The sequence below is a fragment of the Pangasianodon hypophthalmus genome, chromosome 20, assembly GCF_027358585.1.
Source record: "Pangasianodon hypophthalmus isolate fPanHyp1 chromosome 20, fPanHyp1.pri, whole genome shotgun sequence".
Taxonomy (NCBI): Eukaryota; Metazoa; Chordata; class Actinopteri; order Siluriformes; family Pangasiidae; genus Pangasianodon; species Pangasianodon hypophthalmus.
The window spans coordinates 12,716,397-12,742,563 of NC_069729.1; the positions used below are offsets into that span (position 1 = coordinate 12,716,397).

The window sequence follows — 26,167 nt, forward strand, 5'->3', positions numbered from 1 at the left end:
ACATCAGCTGATGAGGGGAAAAATCAGATACATGAAAAAAAAAAAAAAAAAAAAAACTATGCGACGACAGGATTTTTCAGGAAGTGACATCGTTATTAAAGTATTCTTATCACAAAATGTCTATTTCGTAGAAACACGCTGGTTTGTGGTTTCAACACAGTGATGTGATAGCATAATAAATAGTCATAAATGGTTAAGCACTAATTATGGAAATCATCAGTTATTATGGAAAGTATCAGTGCGTGCTGAAATGTCCTTCTCAGAGATGCCAATCCCATAACTCTGTTCAACCTAATACGACCAATAGCGTTCCCGATATTGAGATAATATTGTTAAGACATTTTATGAGATATCATGTTATGAAAATAGCTTATTTACACATTTCCTTTTACCAGCTCTAACATGAGAATGTTGTTTTTAAGGTTCTACACATTGCTCGTGCTCTCAACTGCCCTCTTCGGTAAGCCTCCATTCAAGAACGTGATCGTCAATGGCCTTGTCCTGGCAAGGTAACGGTCTCTCATTTCTCACAGTCTGTGCATAGTGTGTAACTGTGTTTATGGATGGGTTTTATTTTGGCAAAGAGAACATCCATTCGCAGAGTCCTGGAGGCAGAACCGTAGTGCTGATGACCTGGAAACACTTGGCTCAGTTGTAGTGTTTATTAATGATGCACATTTTCTCTGCAGCGATGGCCAGAAGATGAGCAAAAGGAAGAAGAACTACCCGGACCCAGGTGTGATCGTACAGAACTACGGCGCCGATGCACTTAGGTAAGGATCCAGCAAATTCAGTGTGACGCTGAACAAAGTGAAACATTTTTAATCAAAGCCCTGGAAGCGTGCGCCGGCGGAGCATCCGGGGCCATATGGATAATGAATAAAGCAGCGTTGCATCTGTGCATGTGGGTGAATTAGTTCCAGGAAACGCCTGACTGATCATTGCCTGCTCCTTTTCATTTCAGCCTTTTGGTTTTACTGTTTTACTTTCACTTACTTTTATTCGTTTGTTGCTTTGGGCTCCAGAGTGACTAACAGTTAAGTAGAATTTAAGCACAAACCTTGAATTCTACTTCAGGACCGTAAACTTTGTACATTTATCAAAAACTAAGATTATATGAATATGCAAATTAGAAATCCTACATGCCCCACCCCTTTCCTCTGTAAATCAGTGCTGGAACCTGTCGGGCTTTTAGATTCTGTTGTGCACACACTGTAACACTTGACTGTCTCATGTTAAAAACATCATTTTTTTTCCCAATTAGATATTGAGCTGTTTGTTTAAAACTGCTGTGACAGTTCTTACTGTGCAATCAAATTAATTTCCTTGAACTGATGAAAGTAAGAAAAGCAGCTCTTGACTTCCCATAGACTTCAGCAGTTCTGTTCATAAACCTTAGACCTTTTCTCAGTTATTTTTTGTGACCACTGTGATATAGTAATAGCATAAACATAGCACATGCAGTGACTGCATAACGGGCAAAGCTGAAACTTCCGAGGTCATTACTGGTTACATATGAAGAAGAAGGACAGAGACGAAGTAAACACTTGTATCTTCATTGCCATATTAAGTCCCTGAAGACAGAGAGAAGGGGAGAAGGAGAGAAATGGAGAAAGAGGAGAGGAGAAAGTAAGAAAGAGTGAGAGAAGTGGGGAAAGAGGGTGAGAAAAGGAGGAGGAAAGAGAGAGAGGAGGGGAGAGTGAGAAAGGGAGAAAGAGGGCAGGAGAGAGAAGGGGAGAAAGAGGGAAGGAGAGAGAAGGGGAGAAGGAGAATGAGAATGGAAGAGAGGGTGAAGGGGAGAAAGAGGGAAGGAGAATGAGAAGGGGAGAAAGAATGCAGGAGAGAAAGAGAGAGAAGGGGAGAAATGGAAGGGAAGAAAGAGGAAAGAAGAGAAAGAGAGAGAGAAGGAGAGACACGCAGAGGGAGAGAAGGGGAGAAAGGGAAAGAGAAGGAGAGGGAGAAGGGGTGAAAGGGAGAGTGATAAGGAGAGAAAAGGAAGGTGTGAGAGAAGGGGAGTGAGGGAAGGAGAGAGAGAAGGGAAGAGGGAGACGGAGACGGAGAGAATGGAAGAGAGAGAGAAGGGGAGAAGAGGAGAAAGTTATAAGGAGGGTGAGAAAGAGAGAAGGAGAGAAAGAAAGAAAGAAAGAAAGAAAGACAGGCAGACAGAGTCAATCTAACCTAAACCTTTCCCCAAATGTGAAGACTTCATTTTATTTTTAATTTTATTTATTTATTTTTTTTTAGCATTAATGCATTCTCACTTCATAAGCCTTTTATGCTGATAAATTGCACAAGGCCACATTTCATGCAGAATCTCCCCTCACCTCTGTCCCTTTCTGTCCTCATCAGCATGTCTGTCCTCATCAGCATGTCTGTCCTCAGTGCCTCGCCAGCATTTCCACGAACACACAATTCTCTTTGATACCCGATGCACAACACAGAAAGATGAAGTGTCCTTGCGGCGCTGCTGAGCTCTCTGCTTTGATTACTGTAAGGTGAAAATGGCATCATAGTTCATGAGAATGATTCCCTTTTCCTGGGTTTGATGCACTGCCGTCTTCCTCAATCAATACTCACTGATTTCTCACTCATAAATCCCAAGACGCTTTCCAGGAATTAATTCAGTGCAGTTCAGTATAAGGCTGAAGGGACAGAGTTGGTTCTCTTTGACCATATGGGCTGGAAGGGATGGGATTTTTATACAAGACATAAATTAGAACTTGCAGAAATAAATTATTGACTAAATTGTGTCAGTAAATGCATGTGTGCTTCTGTTACTATGTGCCTTCCAAACTTATTTATACACATTCTCAATCAGTCCTTGTGGAGGAGGTGTAGTCTGTCTGCTTCAGCTCCAGTGAAGGAGGTGTGGCCTCTGTGCTTCAGCTCCAGTGAAGGAGGTGTGGCCTCTGTGATTTAGTCCCAGTGAAGGAGGTGTAGCCTCTGTGCTTCAGCTCCAGTGAAGGAGGTGTGGCCTCTGTGCTTCAGCTCCAGTGAAGGAGGTGTGGCCTCTGTGCTTCAGCTCCAGTGAAGGAGGTGTGGCCTCTGTGATTTAGCCCCAGTGAAGAGGTGTGGCCTCTGTGATTTAGCCCCAGTGAAGAGGTGTGGCCTCTGTGATTTAGCCCCAGTGAAGAGGTGTGGCCTCTGTGATTTAGCCCCAGTGAAGAGGTGTGGCCTCTGTGATTTAGCCCCAGTGAAGAGGTGTGGCCTCTGTGATTTAGCCCCAGTGAAGAGGTGTGGCCTCTGTGATTTAGCCCCAGTGAAGGAGGTGTGGCCTCTGTGCTTTAGCCCCAGTGAAGGAGGTGTGGCCTCTGTGCTTTAGCCCCAGTGAAGAGGTGTGGCCTCTGTGATTTAGCCCCAGTGAAGGAGGTGTGGCCTCAGTGCCTCATATTTTCTGCTTAATTTTAATATATTTGAAATTAATATTCTATTTTAATAGATCCAGGAGTTAATGCACAGATATTCTTTTCAAGATTCTTATTCTTTTAATTGCTGTTTAACGTTCCTCCTGTGGGTGTTCAGAAATAATGAACAGAAATATTAACCTTACAGCAAAACTTTAGTGAATTTCACCTCAGTGTTTCAGCCTGTAACCCTGCTTCAGTGCACACTCTGGATTGGGTTAAAATTCACTCTTCATAAATGCATGTTTCTAATAATCTGATGGTTAGTAAAGACATTAGTACATTATATTTACTCTGTGAATGAAAACCTAGAAATGAGTGCTCCATGGGAAAGCACTGGCTTGCTGTCATACCTGGTGTTAGATGGGTTTAATCTGCACACCCAAGGTAGCTGACTGGTGTCCCTTGTAATGTAATACTTTAAATGGAGTTGTGCTATTGGTATTGGTATTATTGGAAATGTATTATCTCTCTTTTGTCCTGCATGCTTCTGACCATCTGCATGAGAGTAAAAAATTTCCACTCCTGCAACTTTCAGGCCAGAGGCACACCTCTAACCACAATAATGCTCAGTACATCAAAGTAGTGTGACATGTGGCTTTTCTTTTCTCAGATTTTCTCATCAATTTCATGTGGATGTAGAGCATAACCAATAACCGAATAGTGGTTTCAGTATTTATGTTCTGCTGTCTCAAATAGTTAAGCAGCTATACAAATACCTGAGCACAGCCATTAAAAATATAACATAGCACGTAACATGTAACACAATCTATGCAAATAAAGCAGTTTAGGTGTCTTGATGGGGTTGTTTTGGAATCTGTAAGCATGAAGAGTGTCAGTTTTTTCTTGTGACTGACTCTGACAAAGTTCAAGGTAAACGTGCCACTTCGTAGGAAACCTTTTTCACAGAAATACACTGTGGAAGAAATGCTTGACAACACTTTTCCTATATTAAGAACGCACACAAAAAACAAGCCAGGAGCACAATCATGTTGTGTACTTATTATTATATATAATCACATCTCCTTTGATAAACGGTCAAACGCTATGAAATTGCTTGACTAAAGCCAAAAAAAAATCTGTTCCTGATAGCTATCACTGTAAAAGGCTTGCAATTTAAACTATTTTTTCCTCTATGTAGGCTGTACCTAATCAACTCTCCGGTGGTCCGAGCAGAAAACCTGCGCTTTAAAGAGGAAGGAGTGAGGGACGTGCTCAAAGACGTTTTCCTGCCCTGGTACAACGCTTACCGCTTCCTCGTGCAAAATGTCCTGAGGCTTCATAAGGTAGAATTATTGTGCTGATTTTTTTTTTTTTTTAAACCTCGAAGTCACTGCTGAGTTTAGAGTAGTCTGTAAGAATCGGGTTATAGATTCTCACGGTTTCCAAAAATAAACAAAAGTAGATATACGTTCGAGCCGGACTCGAAGAGATAATGCTGTCCCTCATTTATTTCAGTAGGTTACTATATACTCACATAGGGTTGACAGATTATTCCGTTGTCAATGAATGAAAGATCAAATATTACACTTATATTACACTGCCTGGTCAAAAAAAAAGGTCGCTGTTTGGCTTTAAATAAGCAAATACTTAAGAGCCTATGATTGGATCATTACTGCAGTGATCAATATGTTTCAGCTGGCAACAATTCTTATAACATTAACTGATGCAGTGTGTAGCTTCTCATTTCTTAAACAAGCATGGCAGATTACGTATCCCGTGGTCGTGGAAAAGATGTTACTGAAGGGGAAAATTGTTGGCCTGCATCAAGCAAAGAAAACAACTAAGGAGATTGCTGAAATCACTGGAACTGGGTTCTGAAATGTCCAGTGCATTATTAAAGCCTGGAAGGATAGTGGTGAACCGTCAACTTTACAGCAGAAATGTAGTCGGAAAAAATCTTGAATGATCGTGATCGGAGATCTTTAAAACGCTTGGTGATGTCACATCGTAAAAAAATCGACAGGAGAACTCACGGCTATGTTTAATAGTGAAAGTAAGAGCATTTCCACACACACAATGTGATGAGAACTTACAGGATTTGGACTAAACAGCTATGTGGCCACAAGAAATCCATTTGTTAGTGAGGCTAATCGGAAAAAATGACTTCAATTTGCTAGGGAGCGTAAAGTCTGGACTGTGGAGCAATGGAAAAAGGTCATGTGGTCTGATTAAATTTAAGATTTACCCTATTCCAAAGCAATGGGCGTGTCAGGGTAAGAAGGGAAATGCAGGAAGTGATGCACCCGTCATGCATAGTGCCTACAGTACAAGCCTCTGGAGGCAGTGTTATGATCTGGGGTTGCATCAGTTGGTCAGGTCGAGGCTCAGCCTCATTGTGTGGCAATAAAATGAAGTCAGCTGAGCACCTGAATGTACTGAATGACCAGGTTATCCCATCAATGGACTTTTTCTTCCCTGACGGCACAGGCGTATTCCAGGATGAAAATGCTAAGATTCATCTGTCTTAACTTGTGAAAGAGTCGTTCAGGGAGCATGAGGAATCATTTTCACACATGAATTGGCCACCACAGAGTCCTGACCTCAACCCCATTGAAAGTCTTTGGGATGTGCTGGAGAAGACTTTACAGAGTGGTTAGACTCTCCTGTCCTCAATGCAGGATCTCAGCCAAAAATTAATGCAACTCTGGATGGAAATAAATGTTGTGAAGTTGCATAAGGTTGTTGAAACAATGCCAGGACGAATGCGTGCCGTAATCAAAGCTAAATGCAGTGCAACAAAATATCAGATTGTGCGACTTTTTTTTTTTTGTCCAGTTTTTTTTCTGTGAGAAGCATTTAAAACATAAATAAAACTGCAAATCAAATAGACAATCTCATTCATAACTGGACAACTTTAATGCTTTATACTAATGAATGGATTGTGATGTTTTGAAATGTCCGTGATACCAGTATTTTGTGTGGATTATTGCGGTATACATTAAACAGTAGAGCACAGAGGAAGACAGACTGTCCTCTCTTAACAGCACTTAACTCAACCTTTTGTTTTTGTCTTTGCTGTTTAGGAAGAGGACATTAAGTTCCTGTATAACGAGAACACGGCCAAGCTGAGCGACAACATCATGGACAAATGGATCCAGTCCTTCACTCAGTCGCTCATTCAGTTCTTTAAAGCTGAGATGGATGGTGAGGAAACATCAGAAGCTAAAAATCCTAAAGCGCAAGTAGATTCATTCACATTCGGCACACGCTCGAGAACCCAGTGCTCTGTCCTTTTCTAAGTGTCAAACAATTAGCATTTCAAAGCAAAACTTTAAGCCCTTGAGTGTTATTTATTTGACAGTTAACTTTTTTTGTACTGTTGGTCTATTTTATATGAAAAATGGGAGAATACTTAAAGCTACAGTCCTCTGGATTTTTGTTAAAAATTAAAAATCATGGTTGAGTCAGAGAAGAAAAAAAATTCTTATAATGTTATGTTTCTGAGCTGCTGTAAGTTGCACTGACAATCCTGTAAATAATTTACATCCAGCGCTGAGTCACGTGTGTCTGGTTTGATTTGGCAGTTTTATTTGTGTACGTAAACCCCAGCTGAAAGAATCCAGCTACACAGTGACTGGCAGGAGCCGTAGCCAATCAGGGGAGACAGAGTGAGAGAGAGCGGGAGAGTGTTAGGGTGTAAACAAACCCAACACTGAGTGAAAGAGTCTGATCTAATCTAATAGGAAAATAGCAATTCAATTCATTTCTATTTGTATAGTGCTTTTAACAATGGACATTGTCACAAAGCAGCTTTACAGAAATAAATAGATTCAAATTAAATTAAACCAAAATAAATTGTAAATATGTGAATTTATCCCTAATGAGCAAGCCAGAGGTGACTGTGGCAAGGAAAAACTCCCTGAGACGATATGAGGAAGAAACCTTGAGAGGAACCAGACTCAAAAGGAAACCCATCCTCATCTGGGTGATAACAGATATAGCAGGGATTTATTGATAATTGCACAAACGGTGTACTATATGGACAAATAGTGCAATTGTGCAACCAGTAAATTCATCCCAGTTTTCACGAGAAGTCCGTTTTGATAAACCTATCCATTGTCCACTGATGGAGTCCTGAGTGCAGAGTGTGTACTTCAGGTGTGATAAAGGTTTTGGTTTGGTAATCAGCTGATTTATTCTCACTGGGGCGTTTGCACTTATTAACCAGTTAACCAACTCTGTTCGCACTTGGTGTGTGTAATTTTGACAGATCTATGTATGTCTAAATATCCTCTCGTCTGTTTTAGCTAGCACGCTTCCTAATTGCCTAGTAATTTCTACATTTAAACCTCAGTTATACTGGGTAAGGTGACCTAGGCTTTTGCGTACCTTACATGTGTGTATTTTTTTCTGCAGATCTGTGTCTTTTCATGGCTGTTTTAGCTAGCGTACTAACATTAGCCAGCTTCTCTTTACTTCATGCATTTCACACTCGGGTATATCAGGCAACTTTAATCAATAAAACTACGAAGCTTTTATTTCCGTAAGTCGTCTTGTAAATCTATGAATATTTGGGATGTGCGTCAAACTACATTATACCCTACTGAAAAGTATGCTAGTACACCTAAGGTGTCATTGTTATTTAGCACATCCTGTTTAGTGCATAGAATGATTTGGGACATACTCTGAATTCTCATTGTAGCAGTCATACTAATCCGCACAGTGAAGAAGGATCCAGCGCAATACACCGTTAAAAATGTTCTTCACATGTACAGTACTGTGCAAAAGTCTTACGCACACTATTTTTTTTTTTAGTAAAAAACTTTGTTATAGATTTTGATTTTATGACTTCTACATTATTGATTCAGTACAGAAACATTTTAGATTTCCAAAAATTAGTTTCCAGCACAAAATTAAATGTTACAGAAGAATGTTTGTATGTCAGTAAAGAAAGCAGCATATTACATAAGAGACACTTTTCAGACAAAAAAACATAATGAAGGCTACTGGGTTTTTCTGCAATAATAAGAAGTGTGATAGTCAAAGTCTCCAGAGGAACTGTGGCTGCTTCTGCAAGATGCTCAGTAAAACTTACAGCTCATTTCCTTATAAAACTGCACACATTGTACCTGAGACTACTATTTTTTTTAAAAGCGAAGGATCGTCACACCAAATATTGACTTTGTTTCATTTATTACTGTTTACTGCTCTTTATAGTATTTTTTTAAAATGTAGAAACATTTAATTTTATTATTTTTGAAGGCATCTTTGCTCTACAGCATTTCTTTGCATGTGCCTAAGACTTTTGCACAGTACTGTATGTTCACAGCTAATTCATACTAAAAATAATGGATCTCCTCTCTCAGTAAATTCTCTGTTTTTAAAAAAAAATGTGTGTATGTGTGCGCGTGTGTGTTCTTGTGTCTCAGCCTACAGGTTGTACACCGTCGTGCCCAAGCTGGTGAAGTTTGTGGACATGCTGACTAATTGGTACGTGAGGATGAACCGCAGGCGTCTGAAGGTAGGCTGAAGTGCGACTCTCAGTCCAGAGCGAGCTATTTCTACCCACTCTATTTGATTTGAGGGCACGTTGTTATGCAACACCTCTATTAAAAGTCCAAAGCTTTCCTGAGTGATAGACTCACTCTTATATATTATACGATCATGCACATTAGTTTGTGTCGCTGGAGCTGTTTTTATTCTTGCATTTGTTTTTAACAAAACAAATGCATCAGAATGTGAGGTGTGAAGATATAAAGCAGAGAATTCTGAGTGAATGAGTGGAATTTGTTTTCTCTTTGTAGTTTTCATGGTATTGATTTGTACTAAGGATGCATAATTTAGCTGCTAAAGTAGCAGGCCAATTGAACGAGCATATTACAGGTTAGGATAGGTTACGGTGACAGTTCTAACAGATAGTCTGTAGTCATAATTTGTAGTCCGGAAAATACAGAAGGATTTCCGAACGGAGTGTGAGTGTGTGCGTGTGTGGTATGTAAATAACAGGAATGTATATGGTTCATCTGCCAGCACTATGTTGTTTTAGCATGACTTGTTAATAATGAACATATTCCCTTTTTTCTCTCAGGGTGAGAGTGGAAGTGAAGACTGTGTCTGGGCTCTGGAGACACTCTTTACTGTGCTGTTCTCCATGTGCAGACTGATGGTGAGTCGGTGTGTGTGCGTTAGTGTATGTGTGTCTGCAGCTCAGTCTTAATTTAGCTTCACACTGTGTTCAGTCTCGCGGCCTAGCAGTGACTTGTGAGGCGACTCATGAAAAAGAGAAAGTGAGCTGAATCGGTTTATAGTAGTGCGAATGTCTTTGCCCTCCTTAGGCTCCCTTTACGCCGTTCATCACTGAGCTGATGTACCAGAACCTGCGTCACCTGATCGACCCCGAATCCGTAGAGGAGAAAGACACAGCCAGTATTCACTACCTGATGCTCCCTCATGTCAGGTACAGTGTGTCACACTGACACACAATTTAGTGTCTTGCTATCCCTCCATCCATCCCTCCACCCACACATCCATCCATCCATCCACTCACTCACACTATATAGCCAAAAGTATGTGGACACCTGACCATCACACTTATATGTTGCTTGTCGAATATCTCATTCCAAAACCATAGAAATTAATATGGAGTTGGTCTCCCCTTTGCTGCTATAAGTGTATCAGTAGCTGTAGCTACTTTGCAGCCCCCGTCTCTGACGGCCTTCATGACAAGAATGAATAATAATGTATCTATTTATTGAAAATATAAAATATTAAATTGTTTAAAATTGAGTTATTCATTTAAGGATTTTGATTCATGCATTAAAATTTGCAGAAAGTTATTGTTAAATGGATTGTTTATTATATAATTTTAAAATACATCATTGCATTTTATTTATTGATTAATTTCTTTTGTTCTGTCAAGTACCATGTAGATGAAAATGACTGATTTACTTATTAGCAATTTATTTAACTTTGAAATCTAGATTGCTTTTTATAAAATTTGCAGTATTGTCCTCGCCAAGGTGGTCACCAAGCAAATCAGAGCATCTGAGCACCTTCACGAAGCCACTACATTTAGATCTTAACAAATAAGGTGAAGGTGGCAATGACCACAAAAACTCCCTAAGAACATCAGGAAGAAACCTTAAGAGGAACTGCAAGTCAAAAAAACTCTGAATAGGGGAATAGTTGAAGATCAATTTTCATTTCAACTTTATATTCTGTATTTTGCTGCTGTAGCTCACATTTGGCATAGCTGTTAATTTACCAGAAAGAAAGCATTAGATTTATAAATATTTATGAATGTATAAATTTTAAACTATATCTAATAAGCATACATTTCTACAGAATATAAATTAAATTTAGGTTTCTCTTAGAAGTGTAAGATTGAGCATTAGTGTAGGTGAATAAAATACAAATTCATCTGAAAAATGAAAGTTTCTGATAAAATTCTGAGAGCGTCGTCTTATTATTTTCTTAAAAAAGTGAGACAGGTTTCACCTTCTGTGTCGTATATATTGCAAACTAATATCGCAGTGAAAGAGTAAAGGCTCATCGGCATTTAAATACAGTGAATCGTTAACTAGTAAATACATTTAATTGTTAAATACAGTGAATTGTTAACGAGTAAATAAGCTACAATTTGAAGGGAAAAAAAATCACTCTTTCGGTCTCCTTATTTCTGTGGAGACTAAAGTGAACCCTTTATATTCGGATCCAGACTCCTTTACTTCACGTAATGCACTCAGGAAATGAACATTTTAATGAAGAATTAGATTGTCCTTGCAGATCTCTGGACCAATTTCAAATGTCCTTTCTCATTTGGCCTTATTTTCTGTTATTTTCTTATTTTTCCACTTTTTCATGTGCTAGCAGAAAAAACACTGACTGACCTTGATCCAAAGATACATAAGAACCAGTCAGGTTGTTTTCTTTTCGGAGGTAAAGCTGAATAATGAAGGATAAGATGAATTTATTTGCACAGACTTGCCTTCTGTCAGGAAATGGGAAAGATAATTGTTTAGGGATGGGAGGATGGAACATTTTCTTTGCATTTCTCCCTCCTGCACCCATGACTTATGAATCTGAACACTGCCGAGGCTTTGTTAGGAAACAGTGCTGAGGTGTCCATCCCTTGACAGTCAGGTTATAAAACGGGACACTGAATAACTTCCTTTATTTGCCAGAAGCAGCTTTGGTGCTTCTTCATTTGAAATGGTCTCATATGATTAAAAAAAAAAAAGTCCTGGTCTTGTGTAGCTTCTGCTGAAATTGGATCTGCGAGTGTGACATTGTATGAAATGACTCTCGGTTAGTCTTCGTAGGTCCTTTGAGGTCGAAACAGAGCAGACTATTAGCATGCATATCCAGAAGCCCATGATGCACTTAGGAAATAAACTTTTGCTATGAAGGATTAGATTGTCCTTGAACATCTCTGGGCCGCTTCCAAAAGTACTTTTCTCATCCGTCTGTAAGTGCATTTACTTCATTACTTTTAATGGACACTAGTTTGTACGCCAAAGCGTCTTCCCATAAGGCCTCGCAAACCAGTGAAGTGGCCCGCGTTAGAGTAGGGCGCTCGTGTTATTGAGGATAAATAGCGTTTGGAGCTCTGCAGCGGTGATCCACCATTAGCGGACACGACTGAACTCATGAACTCTTTAAGTGTCCTGTATGTCTTTCTTATTTCCATCCACTCTTTTTCCGTTATATACCCCTGAAACTATAGTCATTAAGTGTGTTTTTATTGCATATTGAATTCATTGGTAGTGATACAATATGGGAACTTAACAAGAAGTAGTTTCTAAAAATGATTGGTATTCAGTATCCAAATTCTGAACAGGACATTTGGGGATTTGGTGAGTGTGTGTATAGGGTATAAGCATTCAAAGCTTTCATATTTAGGAGAACATACAGAGTTCATGCGTGGTGATGAGGGTAATTTGAAGACCCCACTATCAGTCTAAAATTAACTATGCGTTTGTTTTTGTTTTTTTTATAAGGCAGCCTTTGTGTTGCTAAAATGTAAAAAAAAAAAAAAAAAAAAAAAAAAAAAAAAAATTGGCCTCTAACAGATGCTACGCATTAGCCTAAATTATATTTTGTAATACGCCATTTTGTTTGTGATTTTCTACTCTACAAGTAGACTTTCTACTCTACAAGTTATGGTACTTTCACAGAACCAGAGATTGTACAAGTAGAGACAGTTCACAGGTTGAAATATGAATGGGGCTGTATTACACAATTCTTGCCCTTCAAAAAAAAAAAAAAAAAAAGCCAATCATTCTCATAACATAACAAAAGTTCTCATAAGACATGTTGTGGTTTTGTTTCTGTTTTATGCCAAAAGCACGTCGTATTGCAGAACTAACCTTACAACTCGATATGTAAGGAATAAAATATGACGGGGCGTGTTGTTACAGGAAAATATTCAATGATGTGGCCCAGCAGTTAATGTTACTACCCCAAGGTTGATTATTTTATTTTAATAATACGTGCTGAAGTGTTTTATTGATCTCATACCGCCGCAATTTGGCAACACTGAGAATTTTTTTAATGTCCGCCAACTGCAAAGTTTATTTCTATTGTCGTTTATGTTACACATGTAGCAGTAAACACCAATTCCCTCATCAGTGCTATCTTCCAGGATGACTCCGCCCCCATCCACAGTGTACCAGGGTTAAAGAGTATGAAGATTATTAATCTTATGATTAATAAGATTATGATCTAGACAGCGCTCTCCACTACTGTCATCAAAACACCAATTGAAGGAAATTCCTTTCATAAGATTGGTGTTTTTTTTTTCAGGTTGATTCACTGTATGGCTCATTTAAAAGTTTTCTCTAGTATCACTTTTCACTAACCGAACCTTTGTCTTGACTTTCAGAGAGTCGCTGATTGACAAGCGCATCGAGAGTGCCGTATCCCAAATGCAGTCCGTCATCGAGCTGGGTCGAGTGATCCGAGACAGGAAAACTCTCCCTGTCAAGGTGCGTCTATTAATCACTGCTCCCTCTTTATATAGTGCAGCTTTTAAATAAGAATCCTGTCTAATTCACTGTAGTGACATATATCTTTCTATTTTTCCATCCTGTATCGCGCAAGCCCAAATTCAGAGACGTTCTGATGAGATGTTTTGTATTTTTAGTATCCCCTCAGGGAGGTGGTGGTCATCCATCAGGACCCCGAGGCTCTTGGAGACATTCAGTCCCTGCAGAAATACATTCTGGAGGTAATTTAGTCCACACATCACACAGCTCTCATACATTTCAATCTCTGAACCACTTACATTCATGCTGCACATCAACAATTTTTTTTTTTCTACTATTTATAAAGTTGTGATCCTGCAAATTTTTGTCAGTGTGATATTTCAGATGCAACTTTGATGCAAACTAGCAAAAAAAAAAAAAACACAGGCTTCTAATGCAATTCGATGAAACACGATTAAATAATTTCTTATATGGTGTGTGTGTGTTTCAGTTATACAGTAAAGCCTTTTTTTGGAGTTCACTTTTTTTTTTTTTTATTTTTTTTTTTACCTGATTTAACTCATGTGTTCTACTTGGCGCTGCTATTTTTCGTCTCTTTAGATTTAATACCAATAGAACTGGAACACTTTTAACTGTAACAAATTTCAGTGAGTTATCTTCAGCTCATTTGCGATGAATATAAACAGTTTTTTTTTGGAAATGGAGCCTCCAAGTCTCATTTCAAAATCAGGCTGGTGGCAGGTGTGTGTATGTGTGTGTGTGTGTGTGTGTGTGTGTGTGTGTGTGTGTATAAAATGCTGGGAGTGTAAATAAGATATGGAGGGAACGGTATACCACAAACAACATTTGTTTTTATTGCTACAGATTTATACTCAAAAGGCATTTTTAGAACTTTTATTTATCCTCGTTACTCTCTAGGTCAAAATAAGCCTCATTTATGTAATATACACTCACCATCCACTTTATTAGGAACACCTTAATAACCCTATTCATTCATCCTAATATCAAATAAGCCAGTCATGTGCATAAATTCATACAGATACAGTTCATGTTAATGTTCATATCAGAATGGTGAAAATGTGATCTCAGTGATTTTGAGTGCAGCATGGATGTTGGTACCAGATACCAGATGATTTCTCCTGGAATTTTCACACACGACAGCCTCTAGAGTTTGCACAGTACAGTGCGAAAAACTAAAAACATCCAGCGAGCAGCAGTTCTGGGGGTGGAAATGCCTGGATGAGAGAGGTCAGAGGAGAATGGCCAGACTGATTTGAACTGAAAGGGAGGATACAGTAACTCAAATAAGCAATCTTTACAACTGTGGTGAGCAGAAAAGCATCTCAGAATGCACAACACATCAAACATTGAGGTGGATGGGCTACAACAGCAGAAGACCACATCGGGTTCCACTCCTGTCAGCCAGGAACAGGAATCTGAGGCTACAGTGGGCTCAAGCTCACTGAAACTGAGCAGCTGAAGATTGGAAAAACATTCTTCCCATCTTCGAGTGCTCAGATTCAGTGAGGTCAAAGACACTGAGATCACATGATCATGGTTCATGTTCATTAGAGAAACTGAGTGGAGTATTAGTATTTCCATTTGAGCAATCAACTCATAAGATGTACTTAACTTAAGCAGAAGGGGAAGGATGTCATTGCTCTCACTGCGGTTATGATTCACCTTGCAGGCAGCAGAGTGCTGTATATATATATTTTAAAAATTTAATTAAATTTAATTTTATTCTCTCATGATTTGTATGATTTGAAACCAGGGAAGTTGTATAGTACTAGGATCATGTGGAACAATTTATATACAAATCCACAATAAAATAAATGTTATAGTATATTATTGAGAACCTTGATTTCAGATGTTTAAGCAGGAGTGTGGACTTGCACTCAGTTTTGAAATGTTCAACCAACTGTATCAGTCCTGCTGAGAGGCAAAATGTGTTTGAGATTATAACCCATGTCTAGCTGCATTGACATGCTTCTACTAGACAGTCTAGGCTGTACCAGTGTTATTTCTTCCTCCATGAGTGTGTGGTCTGATGGATAACATGATTGAGCAAACACACAAAACCTGCTGTCCTTCATCTCCTAGCACAAGTGGTGAGAATGATAGTGGAGGTGGAACTCTGGAACTAAAAATAGCAGCGCTGTCACTTTGTGCATTGCCACACGCCTGCTATTGATCTGCTCCAAAACCTCAGTGTGTTTGTGTATGTGCTCGGTGTATAAACCACATAGCCACTGAATGTTCCGTAGTCATGTCTCTACTGAAAATGACTTTATGGTACGTAAGAGCTAAACGACCAAACGACGTTTGCTACTATGGTTACATCTCAGATGATGTTCTTACCGCTTCTTGCTAAACAAATTCCAAGCAATATAGCCAAGAAAATACACAAAGTGATGGTCGTTTTGGTCGTTTTAATGATGAAGCGTGCGCTGGTCCATTATTTATGATTATTGTCATGGTTCCACTCCAGTGTCGTTTGAGGAACATTGGTTTAGAGCTGGGATTACGTTTCTGAGCTGTGTTAAATATGTCCCAATATCCTAGCCTTTCAGTCACATGATTTTTCTTTTGCGATTGCCATGTATGGGACCAAATCTCTGGCCTCGCTGCAGAACACAGACATGGTCAAACATGGCTTAAATTACTCGCCTTACTTCAGAAGATAATAAATGGTACATCAACGGTACATTTTATCTACAATGTCGATAAAATAAACTGTGATCTTTATGTACTTTCCTCCGAACTGCTGATTCCACATAAACTGACAGAAAATGGTGTGTATGTGGTTTTTCTTTTATATTTTATAAATACACGATTCTTCTCCCTCTTCTGGAGAGTGCCTCAAAACATTTAAGATGACAGAAGCCCAATGGCTCTGCATGTTTGGGTGGGTAAAGGATCCCATGGTGTTGCAGGAAGAGAAAACCTCTTTGTCATTATAAGGAGGGTAAATCGATATCAGCTAGCTAATTTTTGCTAACGTTAGCAGTACTTGCTGCCAAAATGAACTTCACAGTTGTCCCATAATGTAGCTAGCTAGCTAACATAGCAATGATGCAGCATGACAGGGAGGATCTGCTGCGCTGCTATTTGTTGAAGATGTATCGTACGTAGTGAAGAATATTAGGACAGTTGATTGAGTATGTAAAAAGAGAAAATGAACCTTCTTAATGAAACACTGACACAGCAACATTGATGCAGTGAGTCCCCTATTCAAAATGGCAGCAAGGAATTAAAGGAAGTAAAGGACACCTGCTAGGCGATCAGAAACTAGTGCTTTTCATGGCCATTGTTTAAACCACATAAACAATATAATATTGAATATGCATGATACTGCTGTCATGGACACTTCAAAATATCATCACTCTCCAGGTTCCCTGCAGTGTTTTGTGCTGCCATTCAGAAGGCAGTATGAGAACAGCTGTCTTCTGAGGCTGAGCATTTTGAAACCTTCCTGTAGAAATGACTGATGTTTGCAGTCAGTTCAGCACAGTTGTTAGCCACAGCATGAACGAGGGGACTTAGCCAGCGTGTAGAGCTGCTGGAAGTTATTATTGCCAGGAGCTTCTCAGTAGCAGCAATATGTAGATGTGACCTTTGTTCCGTCTCCCAGAGCAGCTCTCACATGACGCTCATGGCCGTAGCCAAACTTCCAAACAGCGTACTGAATTTGATGATCACATCTAGACATGTGCCAGTATTACATCACATTCATTTTCTGAGCTTTTATCGTGGTGTACACCAGTATCAAATACAGCATGATTCCTTTTATCCATTCTGTTCTCATTTTAACAAAAGTTAGTGAGGAATATGAACATCTATACATTTGCCTTAAAAATCCTCTCAGAAGTTCTATCCGATTAGCTTATATGAGCTAGCTGGCTAGCAGTACAGGGGACATTTATGAACATTTGACTTAAAATCCTCTCAGAAATTATATGAAATTATGTTAACTGGCTGGTTAGCAATAAAAATGAGGATTATGAACATTTATGAGCTTATTTCATGTTTGCTAGGTGTCTACTATTATAAGTGAAAATTATCGCCATTTATAAACATGGTTTAAAAATCCTCTCAGAAATCCTGTCAGGTTAAATTATGTTAGCTTGCTGGCTAGTGTTACAACTGAATATTGTGGGAATTTATAAATATGACTTAAAAATCCTCTCAGAAATCCTGTCAGGTTAGCTTATGTTAGCTAGCTGGCTAGTGTTACAACTGAAGATTGTGGGAATTTATAAATATGACTTAAAAATCCTCTCAGAAATCCTGTCAGGTTAGCTTATGTTAGCTAGCTGGCTAGTGTTACAACTGAAGATTGTGGGAATTTATAAATATGACTTAAAAATCCTCTCAGAAATCCTGTCAGGTTAAATTATGTTAGCTTGCTGGCTAGTGTTACAACTGAAGATTGTGGGAATTTATATATATATGACTTAAAAATCCTCTCAGAAATCCTGTCAGGTTAAATTATGTTAGCTGGCTAGCATTAGATGTGAAGATTATGAAAATGTATGAATTATGTATTTATTTCAGAAATACTTTTAAATTTGGTGTAGCTAGTGGGCTAACATTGACAGTGATCCTGTAAAAGTTTTTTGAATGAAAATTAGGAGGATTCTGTTCTTCTTTGGACTTCTTGAGAAATTCAGATTATTTCACTTTCTTCAAGTTCGATGGTCAGGAATTGTTTCTTACATTTTCCCCCCATTTTTTCTTTTATAAATGTGTGAGGGGCGAGTGTTTGCACACAGTTTGTGTTCCTTGTCTTTTTAGAGGTCATCAGTCTATAACATTAAGGCCAGTCTTTTATCTCTTGGTATAGTATTCCAGGAACATCTCTTGTTGATGAATTCCATCACATTGATTTCAGTATTTCAGTATTGATCAGGTCTTCAGTGTAGAGTAGATGAATGCTTCTTTTTAATGCTATCTGGGTTGTGCTGCATCTCCCCTTCCATCTTGCAGCAGAAATATTCCTGAATAAATTCCTCTAGGCCTTCAGCTGTAAAATGAATAAATATTGTCCATTCAACTCACAGAAGTCAGTAGTAAGCCATCTTTTAATTTAATATCACTGTTTTTTTAAGTTTCCAGAGAAATGAACTTTTCATCGTGTAGCAGCTGGAGACTTGTTATGATGAAAATACCTCCATAATGAGACATATTTTAAGGAGTCAACCAGCGTTGTCAGCCAGTGTCATCAAATATTTTAAATAAACAAAGCCCTAAATGGCCGTTCAGCTATGCTGTTTTGTTAATTTTTTAGAAATTACAGTCTTACTATGTCCTAATTCACATCAGCAAGACTGTGTGATGTATCTGAATAACTAGATGTGATTTGATGTGTTGGGTTATTGACATTATTTTGGCTGGGGGAAATATTAAGTGCATTTTATTATTATTATTATTTTATTATTATTCCTTTAAGTGCATCTTTTGCTGCAGAAGAGTGTTAGCCCAATGTGTTTCTCCACTTTATATGATTGTAGATGGATGCTTTGTTGTGTCTCTCTAAGACATAGGATGATAAAACTGTCCAGTGCAGGGAACATAGTCATTATTAATCATGTTTTATTCACATAACATGGGCAGCTCAGTCTCAAGTCCTACATTAGAATGACAGGGCAGCAACAGAGGCTGTTCTGGCTGTCCAGTAGGGCTATGAAGACCTGGTCTTGGTTGTTTGATTCAGAACAGTGTATATAAGGCAGAAGTAGTTTGGTGATGGTGAATGACTGGATTGAGATGTCTCTGGATTGGTGAAGTCTGATGCCATGCGCTAAATCACACTGCATTGCATTAAACAGCCTTAAATTATATAATATTGAAGCACTGGCAGTTTTAAATGTACATTTTATACATCAGATCATCAATCAAAAATGTAAATATGCATCATGTTGTCTGGAATATGTAATTTACACTGTGCAGTAATGGAAGCAGCTTGCAAAGTGATATATGGATGCCACATTATGGAACGGTAATTTCACTTCCTTAAATAGATTGAATTATAGCCTTTCTTACCTAAGCTTTGTGCAAAGAACAGTCTCTTTGTGTCATTTAATAAGACTACTGTATTTCTTGTGGTTTCCTCCTTCTACCAGGTAGCTCACCACTTAGCTAATCCAGTGTACTGCAGCCATTATATATCACGCATATTATTGTATATTGTGTATTGCATCCTTGTTCTGAGTGATATTGATGTGCTTTGTTAAGTGCAAACATTTTAACCTGTAAACATTTTGATGCATGTGCTTACTTTACTGCATCAGCGAAAACAGCCAGTGCACTTATTTCTCTAATGTTTAGCTCCATAATGATCAATAAGTGAAAGCCCTCGGCACAAGGCAATATACTGTAATACAATATCTACAAACCCATACTGCCTCCGCACTCTGGCTTCACCTGATGCATATTAATGCACTGAATCATGCTTCTAATGGGCGCTTTCTCTGTTTGCAGGAGCTGAATGTGCGCCAACTCACCCTCTCCACAGATAAAGATAAATACGGCATCCGGCTGCGGGCCGAGCCTGACCACATGGTGCTCGGGAAGAGGCTGAAAGGAGCGTTCAAATCTGTCACGGCTGCCATCAAGGAACTGAAGAGTGAACAGCTGGAGGCCTTCCAAAAAACGGGTATGTATTGGCGCTAATATAAACCTGTGCATCCTCAGTGCTGTAATCACACAGGGCTTTTACAGTATTGTTTGTGATCTGTACATCCATTTAAAAGCAGTTTACAGACAACCGCCAAGCGAAATAAAAGCAAAGTATTTATAACTAATGTAGTACACACAGACGGGTGATAAATTAGAGGAAAAACCAACATAAAGTGTCTTAGTAAAGTGTTGGCCTGCCATGAGTCTCCAGAACAGCTTCAGTGCACCATAGCATCAGTCTAAAGAGACAAACACTGTTCTTCTTAAAAGATATTTCCTCAGGTGCTGCATTGATGAGTGTGATGATGAGTGCTGTCTTACATTACCAGTCCTAAATCTCCCATAAGTGTTTAGATTGTGATCTGCTGACTGCGAAGGCAATAGCATATTATTTACATTGTTTTTATACTCATCACACCATTCAGTGAGCCCTCGTGTCCTGTGCATGGGGGCGGAGTCATCCTGGAAGAGACCAATCCCATCAGGATAGAAATTTTTCATCATGGGATAAAAGTGATCAGGAAGAAGAACTTTGTATTGATTTGCAGTGATCGTCTGAGAGGACAAGTGGACTCAAACCATGCCAGCAAACACACAACATAACAGAGCCATTGTTTTTCCTCTAATTTGTCACCAGTCTACAGCTAATGCCTCAATAATAACTAATTCGTATTTTGCAAAGAAGTCTACATAATGCACAAATGCACTCACCTCAGTTTTTAGCTGTTTGGCAAATCCTTGTGAAACTAAAATCTCTCCGAATATCCTGTTCACACACCATTATCTTCACTCTTTCATATCGTAAAGCGGTGCACTCGGGTGGAGATAAGTCAATTAAACTAAATGAAATAGAACATAATAAAACAGGATCATTATTTCCAGTGTTAGCTTCTGATGTCAGTCAGATACCAATATGAAGACTTTTAACCAAGAGAATTTTTTTGTTTTTCTCGTTACCCCAAAGATCTAAAAGTCTGTGAGCCTTGACCTGTTTTCGTGACCATAGACAGTTTTTTTAGTTTTGCACTCACGCTACGAGTCTTATGAAGCAAACAGCAACGCTAAATCATAACGACGCTTTAAGAATTTAAGAAAAGAGTTTAAAAAGAAAAGTCTTTTCTTAGCTGTTGTTGTTTTTATTTATTTATTTCCTCTTCTTTTTCCTTCTGTCCCTTTTTCCTCACTTCCTTTCATAGGAGTGGCATTCATAGTCAAACAAGGCTTTATATATATTGCCTTATATAACAAAATCCTTACTGTCCTCTGGAGGCTTAAAAAAAAAAAAGTTTTAGAAGCCATCTTGACCCAGGAGTTTTTTTATTACCACATAGTTTGGTGTCATATTTATTGCAAAATTTGAAGGCAGATTTATGTTTGAAGTGATTCCAATATGTAATGACATGTTTTCAGACGAGTGTATGACTATTTTGGCATGTATTATGCACAATACTAAACTTGTAGTTAAAAACCCTTCTTACTTGTAAGTAACATTAGTCTTGTAGCTCCAGTGCAAAGCTAAAGACAAACCTGATTTGACAGGCACACAAGGGGCAGCTGTTTTCTATTTTAATCTTTCAAAGATAAATAGACATGAATATAGGATTTCGGCATCCAAGTCAGATTATTTGATGTTAACAAATGTTTTAAGGCGGATTGTTTTGGACTTTTGAGGAAGCGCAACATCAGTACTAATGTTTTAAGAAAATACGCAGTATGATATAAAGAAGAGAGGCTGGGGCTGATTTCTTTCTAGTGCAGACTGTAGATCCATGCAGCCTATCAGTGACAGTCATATCATGTGATTACACAGAGTGAAATGCTCCTTAGATTTACTACTCTGACACGTTCGAAACACATCATCAGCAGTTATGGAGAAGGAGCATGTGAGATATAGGTGCAGGTGTGATGAACATGAACAAGGTGGATTATTTACTTGCATCTAAATGCCTTTGGAGGAGAAAGTAAAAGTAGAAACATATTGTCAATGAACAAATTACGCAAAAGGACTAAAAGGGTTACAACTTTTCTGTTTACCATTTTTGGTATTCAGAGGAAACAAAACATAAATCTAGTAGAGCACGAAAACCTCAAGCATTTCTCAACCCTTATAGTTTCATTGTTGAGCTATTGCTAGATATTAATTTTTAGTGCTTCCATCTAATATCATGCCCAGCCATGACTGAGGAGTCCAGAGCTCCTTTATTGGGACTGACAGGTACAGAGAAGTATTTTTTAATGATAGCACTAGTAATAGTAAAGCAACAACCTTTCGGCCTTTTGGCTTGCATCCTCGCATTTTAACGATTTCGCCTGAGAGGGAGCTTTGTACTCAAGGGTCAGATGGGAATTGCATCAGTTTATGATTTCAAGTAGGAACCAGTTTTCTGGACTTCAAGCTGAAAGCTATCAAAATCCCTATCTTAAGTGGGCGGTAGTTTTTAATAAGCCATGTGTTACCTGCCGTTCTGCTTCCTTTGGCCCCGGGCGTCAGAGAGAAAGAGCAAAGAAGAGCAAAACCAAGCATAGAAATTTACGATTAGCGTGAGGATCTGATTGCAGTGTTTCAACACACCTGCTTCAAAGGCACTTTCACACCTCTTTTACAGAACATCGGTGCTTTAATCAGGCACAATGTGGGACGAGGCTATGAAACGTGACACGAACAGGTCAGAGCAGGATAAGAGCACAGATCTGAAGAACAAAGAGCTGGAGAACTAAAAGCTGACTTATTGTGTAGTTTCAAGCCTGATTTTAAACGTCAAATGAAAACGCACAAATTTTCTGTACTGTCAAAGTTCAGTTAGTGATGGAGGATGGTGTGTTTTCTGGCTCATTCACGAGAAAATATTATGTAGTGTAACAGATGGAACATGAAATGATCTGTGAGGTAAAAAAAAAAAATTATTTCTAGAAATGAGTACATGATAAAGTGTTTATATTTTTATACGTCTCCTGATGGGAGATATTGTTAATACATGGTTTGGTGACCTTTTACATAAAGATATATTCCATTTTTTTTGAATGACCTACTTCAAAATTACCTTCACAGGTTTTTCTATAATCACACATAACTCAAAATGTTTCTACTTGTCTCTCAGGTTCTATCACACTGGAAGGACACGAGCTGCATGAGGAAGATTTGCGGCTGATGTACACCTTTGATCAGAAATCAGACACGGCCACGCAGTATGAAGCCCATTCAGATGGGCAGGTAATGTGCAGTCTCCCTGACTTATAACAACCCAGTGGCTTCTGTTTAAGCAAAGGTTCAGAACCTTATTTCAACTCAAATTTACTCAATTAATGGAGTTTAAATTGGAATTTTACCTGAATGCTATAGTTCCAGTTTGAACTAATAATGGGAAGTTCAATTGAGTTTACAGACCTGATTCTTTCAAACTGTGCATTTCAATGAACTGAACATTTGATTCAGTGATTCAGTTTCATCCAGGGAACTATAAATCTCCAGACTGCACCACATGACATTAATGTCCATGTATGATAAGTGAGAATGTTCAAGTCAGGGAGTTAATTAACAACCATCGCAATGGATCTTTCTGTCAGCACGTTCATTGGTGGGTTTTTGGGTTTTCACTTCCCTTAGTCAAACATGGCCAACAATAATGATATTCACTTCACTGAGTTGGTCGATTGTGCCATTTATGTTCCAACCTGTGAGTATTCTCTGAGTGTATCTCAGTTTGGCCATTCTGATTTCACTGGTCAGGGCTCAGTGCTGGAGCCACCTAACAGACTGCTATTTCAAAAATAGCACAGAAAGGAAGCCAGTAGTCTTCATTCTGAGAGAAGATGCAAGTGAATTCAAATTAGTTGTTCTTAATGTTAGACCATATGGTGTTTTGAGTCACATGTTAATCATTTTAGAATAATTAAAATGAGTTGGTTCAATGGGAATGATTTGTTTGAGAGTCAGTTATTACTACTTTGAACTAAAAGTTGCAAAATCGTTTATTTAAAATTGAGATTATTTGGTTTAGCTCTGTCGATTTGAGGCAGGTATGGGCATTGTTTATGGGCTACAAATCACTTTTTCCAGTCCAAAACTAAAGAAGAAAACTTTGGCCAACAAACATAGAGACTATGGCTGACAGACTACATTAAGGGGAAAGTTGGAAACTTTAATTCAAGCACACTAAATGTCAAGTATTAAAAGTCACCAGTAAGTGTAAAGGCAAATATTCTCTAAATTCTAAAGTGCAGGTGTAGAATGTGTAGTATCCAGCACATTGAGATATTGATTCCATTTGTGTAATAATACTGCATTTTTTTTTTTCTCTAGCTCTTGGTGCTCTTAGACATCACTCCTGATCAGTCAATGGTGGATGAAGGCGTGGCTCGAGAAGTTATAAACCGCATTCAGAAACTGCGCAAGAAGGTAAAAAAAAGCATGATGATGATTCCCCATTAAATTTAAATTTGCTAATTAAGGGAAAAATTGTTTGAGTGGCTTAAGAAGAATTTAACGAGGAGACTCATCTTTATTCCTCTGGCATCCCTCCATCACTCCACCCAGTGTTTGTTTGCCTTTCTCTTCTCTCTTGGGGTCTGGCTCATTTGCCTTTCCCAGGCTCGGAGCATTGCTATTTGGAAAAAAAAACAACAGTTTTTCCACTCTAGAATTACATGTGCATGGAGCAGAGTAGGCTTAATAAGCTTAATTACCCAGTCCACTTAGAGACATATGCTGCTTTTTGAAGTGTTATGGAAATCAGGAAAGTAAGACGGATTTCCTTCTGCCCTCCTTTTCTTCCCCCTTCCTTAATAAACAAACTTTTTTCCATTCCAGCCTGTTGCCTGGTGCGTGCCATATATGTTATGTACATGTGAAGGGGAAGGGGGTCTCTGGCAACGGGCCAAGCCTGAATTCCTTTCTTATTGAAACTCTGAAAAACAGGAGGAATTTTCCATGGGAGGGAATTAGAGTTTTTGTTATCCTTTTCTTAAAGGAGGTAGTGACTGGTGGGGGTCGAGTGCTACAGAATGTTTGAGGAAAAAGAAAACTCAGTGTTTATGGTGTTTTAAGCCAACTGTAGTGTATGAAGAAGGAACGACGATGATAAAATTCCAAAAAGTTCCAAAACGCACACCATCATTCTGGCTGTTTTTAAAATAGCCAGAATGGTGGTGTGAAATAAAGTGAATTAGAAGTGCTTTCGCAATAAAAAGAATCCGTGTTTCCTAAAAGAATACAAGCTGTAAGAAAGAAAATTTAAATATTCTTGTCATCAAGATGTAGAATTTAAGAATCAATTATGTAGTATGTTTGTCTCTCTATTTCTTTGCTTTTTTTATAGGGCTTTTTGTTGAAGTGCTTACATTGTGTTGGAATTAAAGAATTTATAAATCTAATAAATGCTTAATTTTGGGAAAACACTCCATTTTGTATCATATCTTGATCAATTATTTTGATGCTTAAGTATGATGCTATTCCCTCTCGCATGCTGTCTCTCTCTTTAAATTCAAAGCTAAAATTGGCATGAATGTATCAGCTACAATATTTTAATAATTAAAAGCAAGGTTTAATAGTTCTCCTCCAAGTGAGGCAGGAGTTTGCTGCTTGTGTCCAGAAGGTTTCGCGTTTAAATCCCAGCCCTGCCACAGAGCCACTGTTGGGCTGTTGAGCAAGACAACGTCTATTCAAGGAATGGATTCAGATCCTCAGCTGTTAATAATAATAATAGCAAATGTTTCCTATGTGGTGGAGCTGATGGGATTATTAGGGTTCGAGTGATGTGTTCGCTGTCTCTCTCAAGGGTCATCTGGTCCCATCTGACGAGATCACTGTGTACTACAGCTCGGAGCCTGCAGGTGATTACCTAGACAAAGTGATCCAGGCTCATTCAGACTTCATCCTTGCCACCACGAAGGCTCCCCTAAAACCTTATCCCGTTCCCAAAAACGCCAGTGTGATCGTCCAAGAGAAGACTCAGGTGAACTTTCTTGCATTTAGTCATCCAGTATTGTGATTTGTACACTATATGGCCAAAGGTTTGTCTACATCTGACCATCACACCAATATGTGCTTTTTAAAAATCCCATTCCAGATTTAGTCCCCCTTTGCTGTTATAATAACCTCCACTCTTCTGGGAAGGCTTTCCACTAGATTTTGGAGCGTGGCTGTGGGGATTTGTG

General features: G+C 38.7%; 1 protein-coding gene across 1 annotated transcript in view; it reads left to right on the plus strand.

Moving 5' to 3' along the window:
* iars1 (isoleucyl-tRNA synthetase 1) overlaps positions 1-26,167 on the plus strand; it is an 80,661-nt gene that overhangs the window by 39,370 nt on the left and 15,124 nt on the right. Inside the window, exons 17-29 of the mRNA XM_026932714.3 lie at positions 423-509; positions 690-773; positions 4,546-4,690; positions 6,431-6,551; positions 8,777-8,868; positions 9,436-9,513; positions 9,683-9,804; positions 13,231-13,333; positions 13,492-13,575; positions 19,817-19,991; positions 23,113-23,225; positions 24,315-24,410; positions 25,789-25,965. Of these exons, the coding sequence (XP_026788515.2) occupies positions 423-509; positions 690-773; positions 4,546-4,690; positions 6,431-6,551; positions 8,777-8,868; positions 9,436-9,513; positions 9,683-9,804; positions 13,231-13,333; positions 13,492-13,575; positions 19,817-19,991; positions 23,113-23,225; positions 24,315-24,410; positions 25,789-25,965 (1,477 nt within the window). The remainder of the gene's footprint in view (positions 1-422; positions 510-689; positions 774-4,545; positions 4,691-6,430; positions 6,552-8,776; positions 8,869-9,435; positions 9,514-9,682; positions 9,805-13,230; positions 13,334-13,491; positions 13,576-19,816; positions 19,992-23,112; positions 23,226-24,314; positions 24,411-25,788; positions 25,966-26,167) is intronic.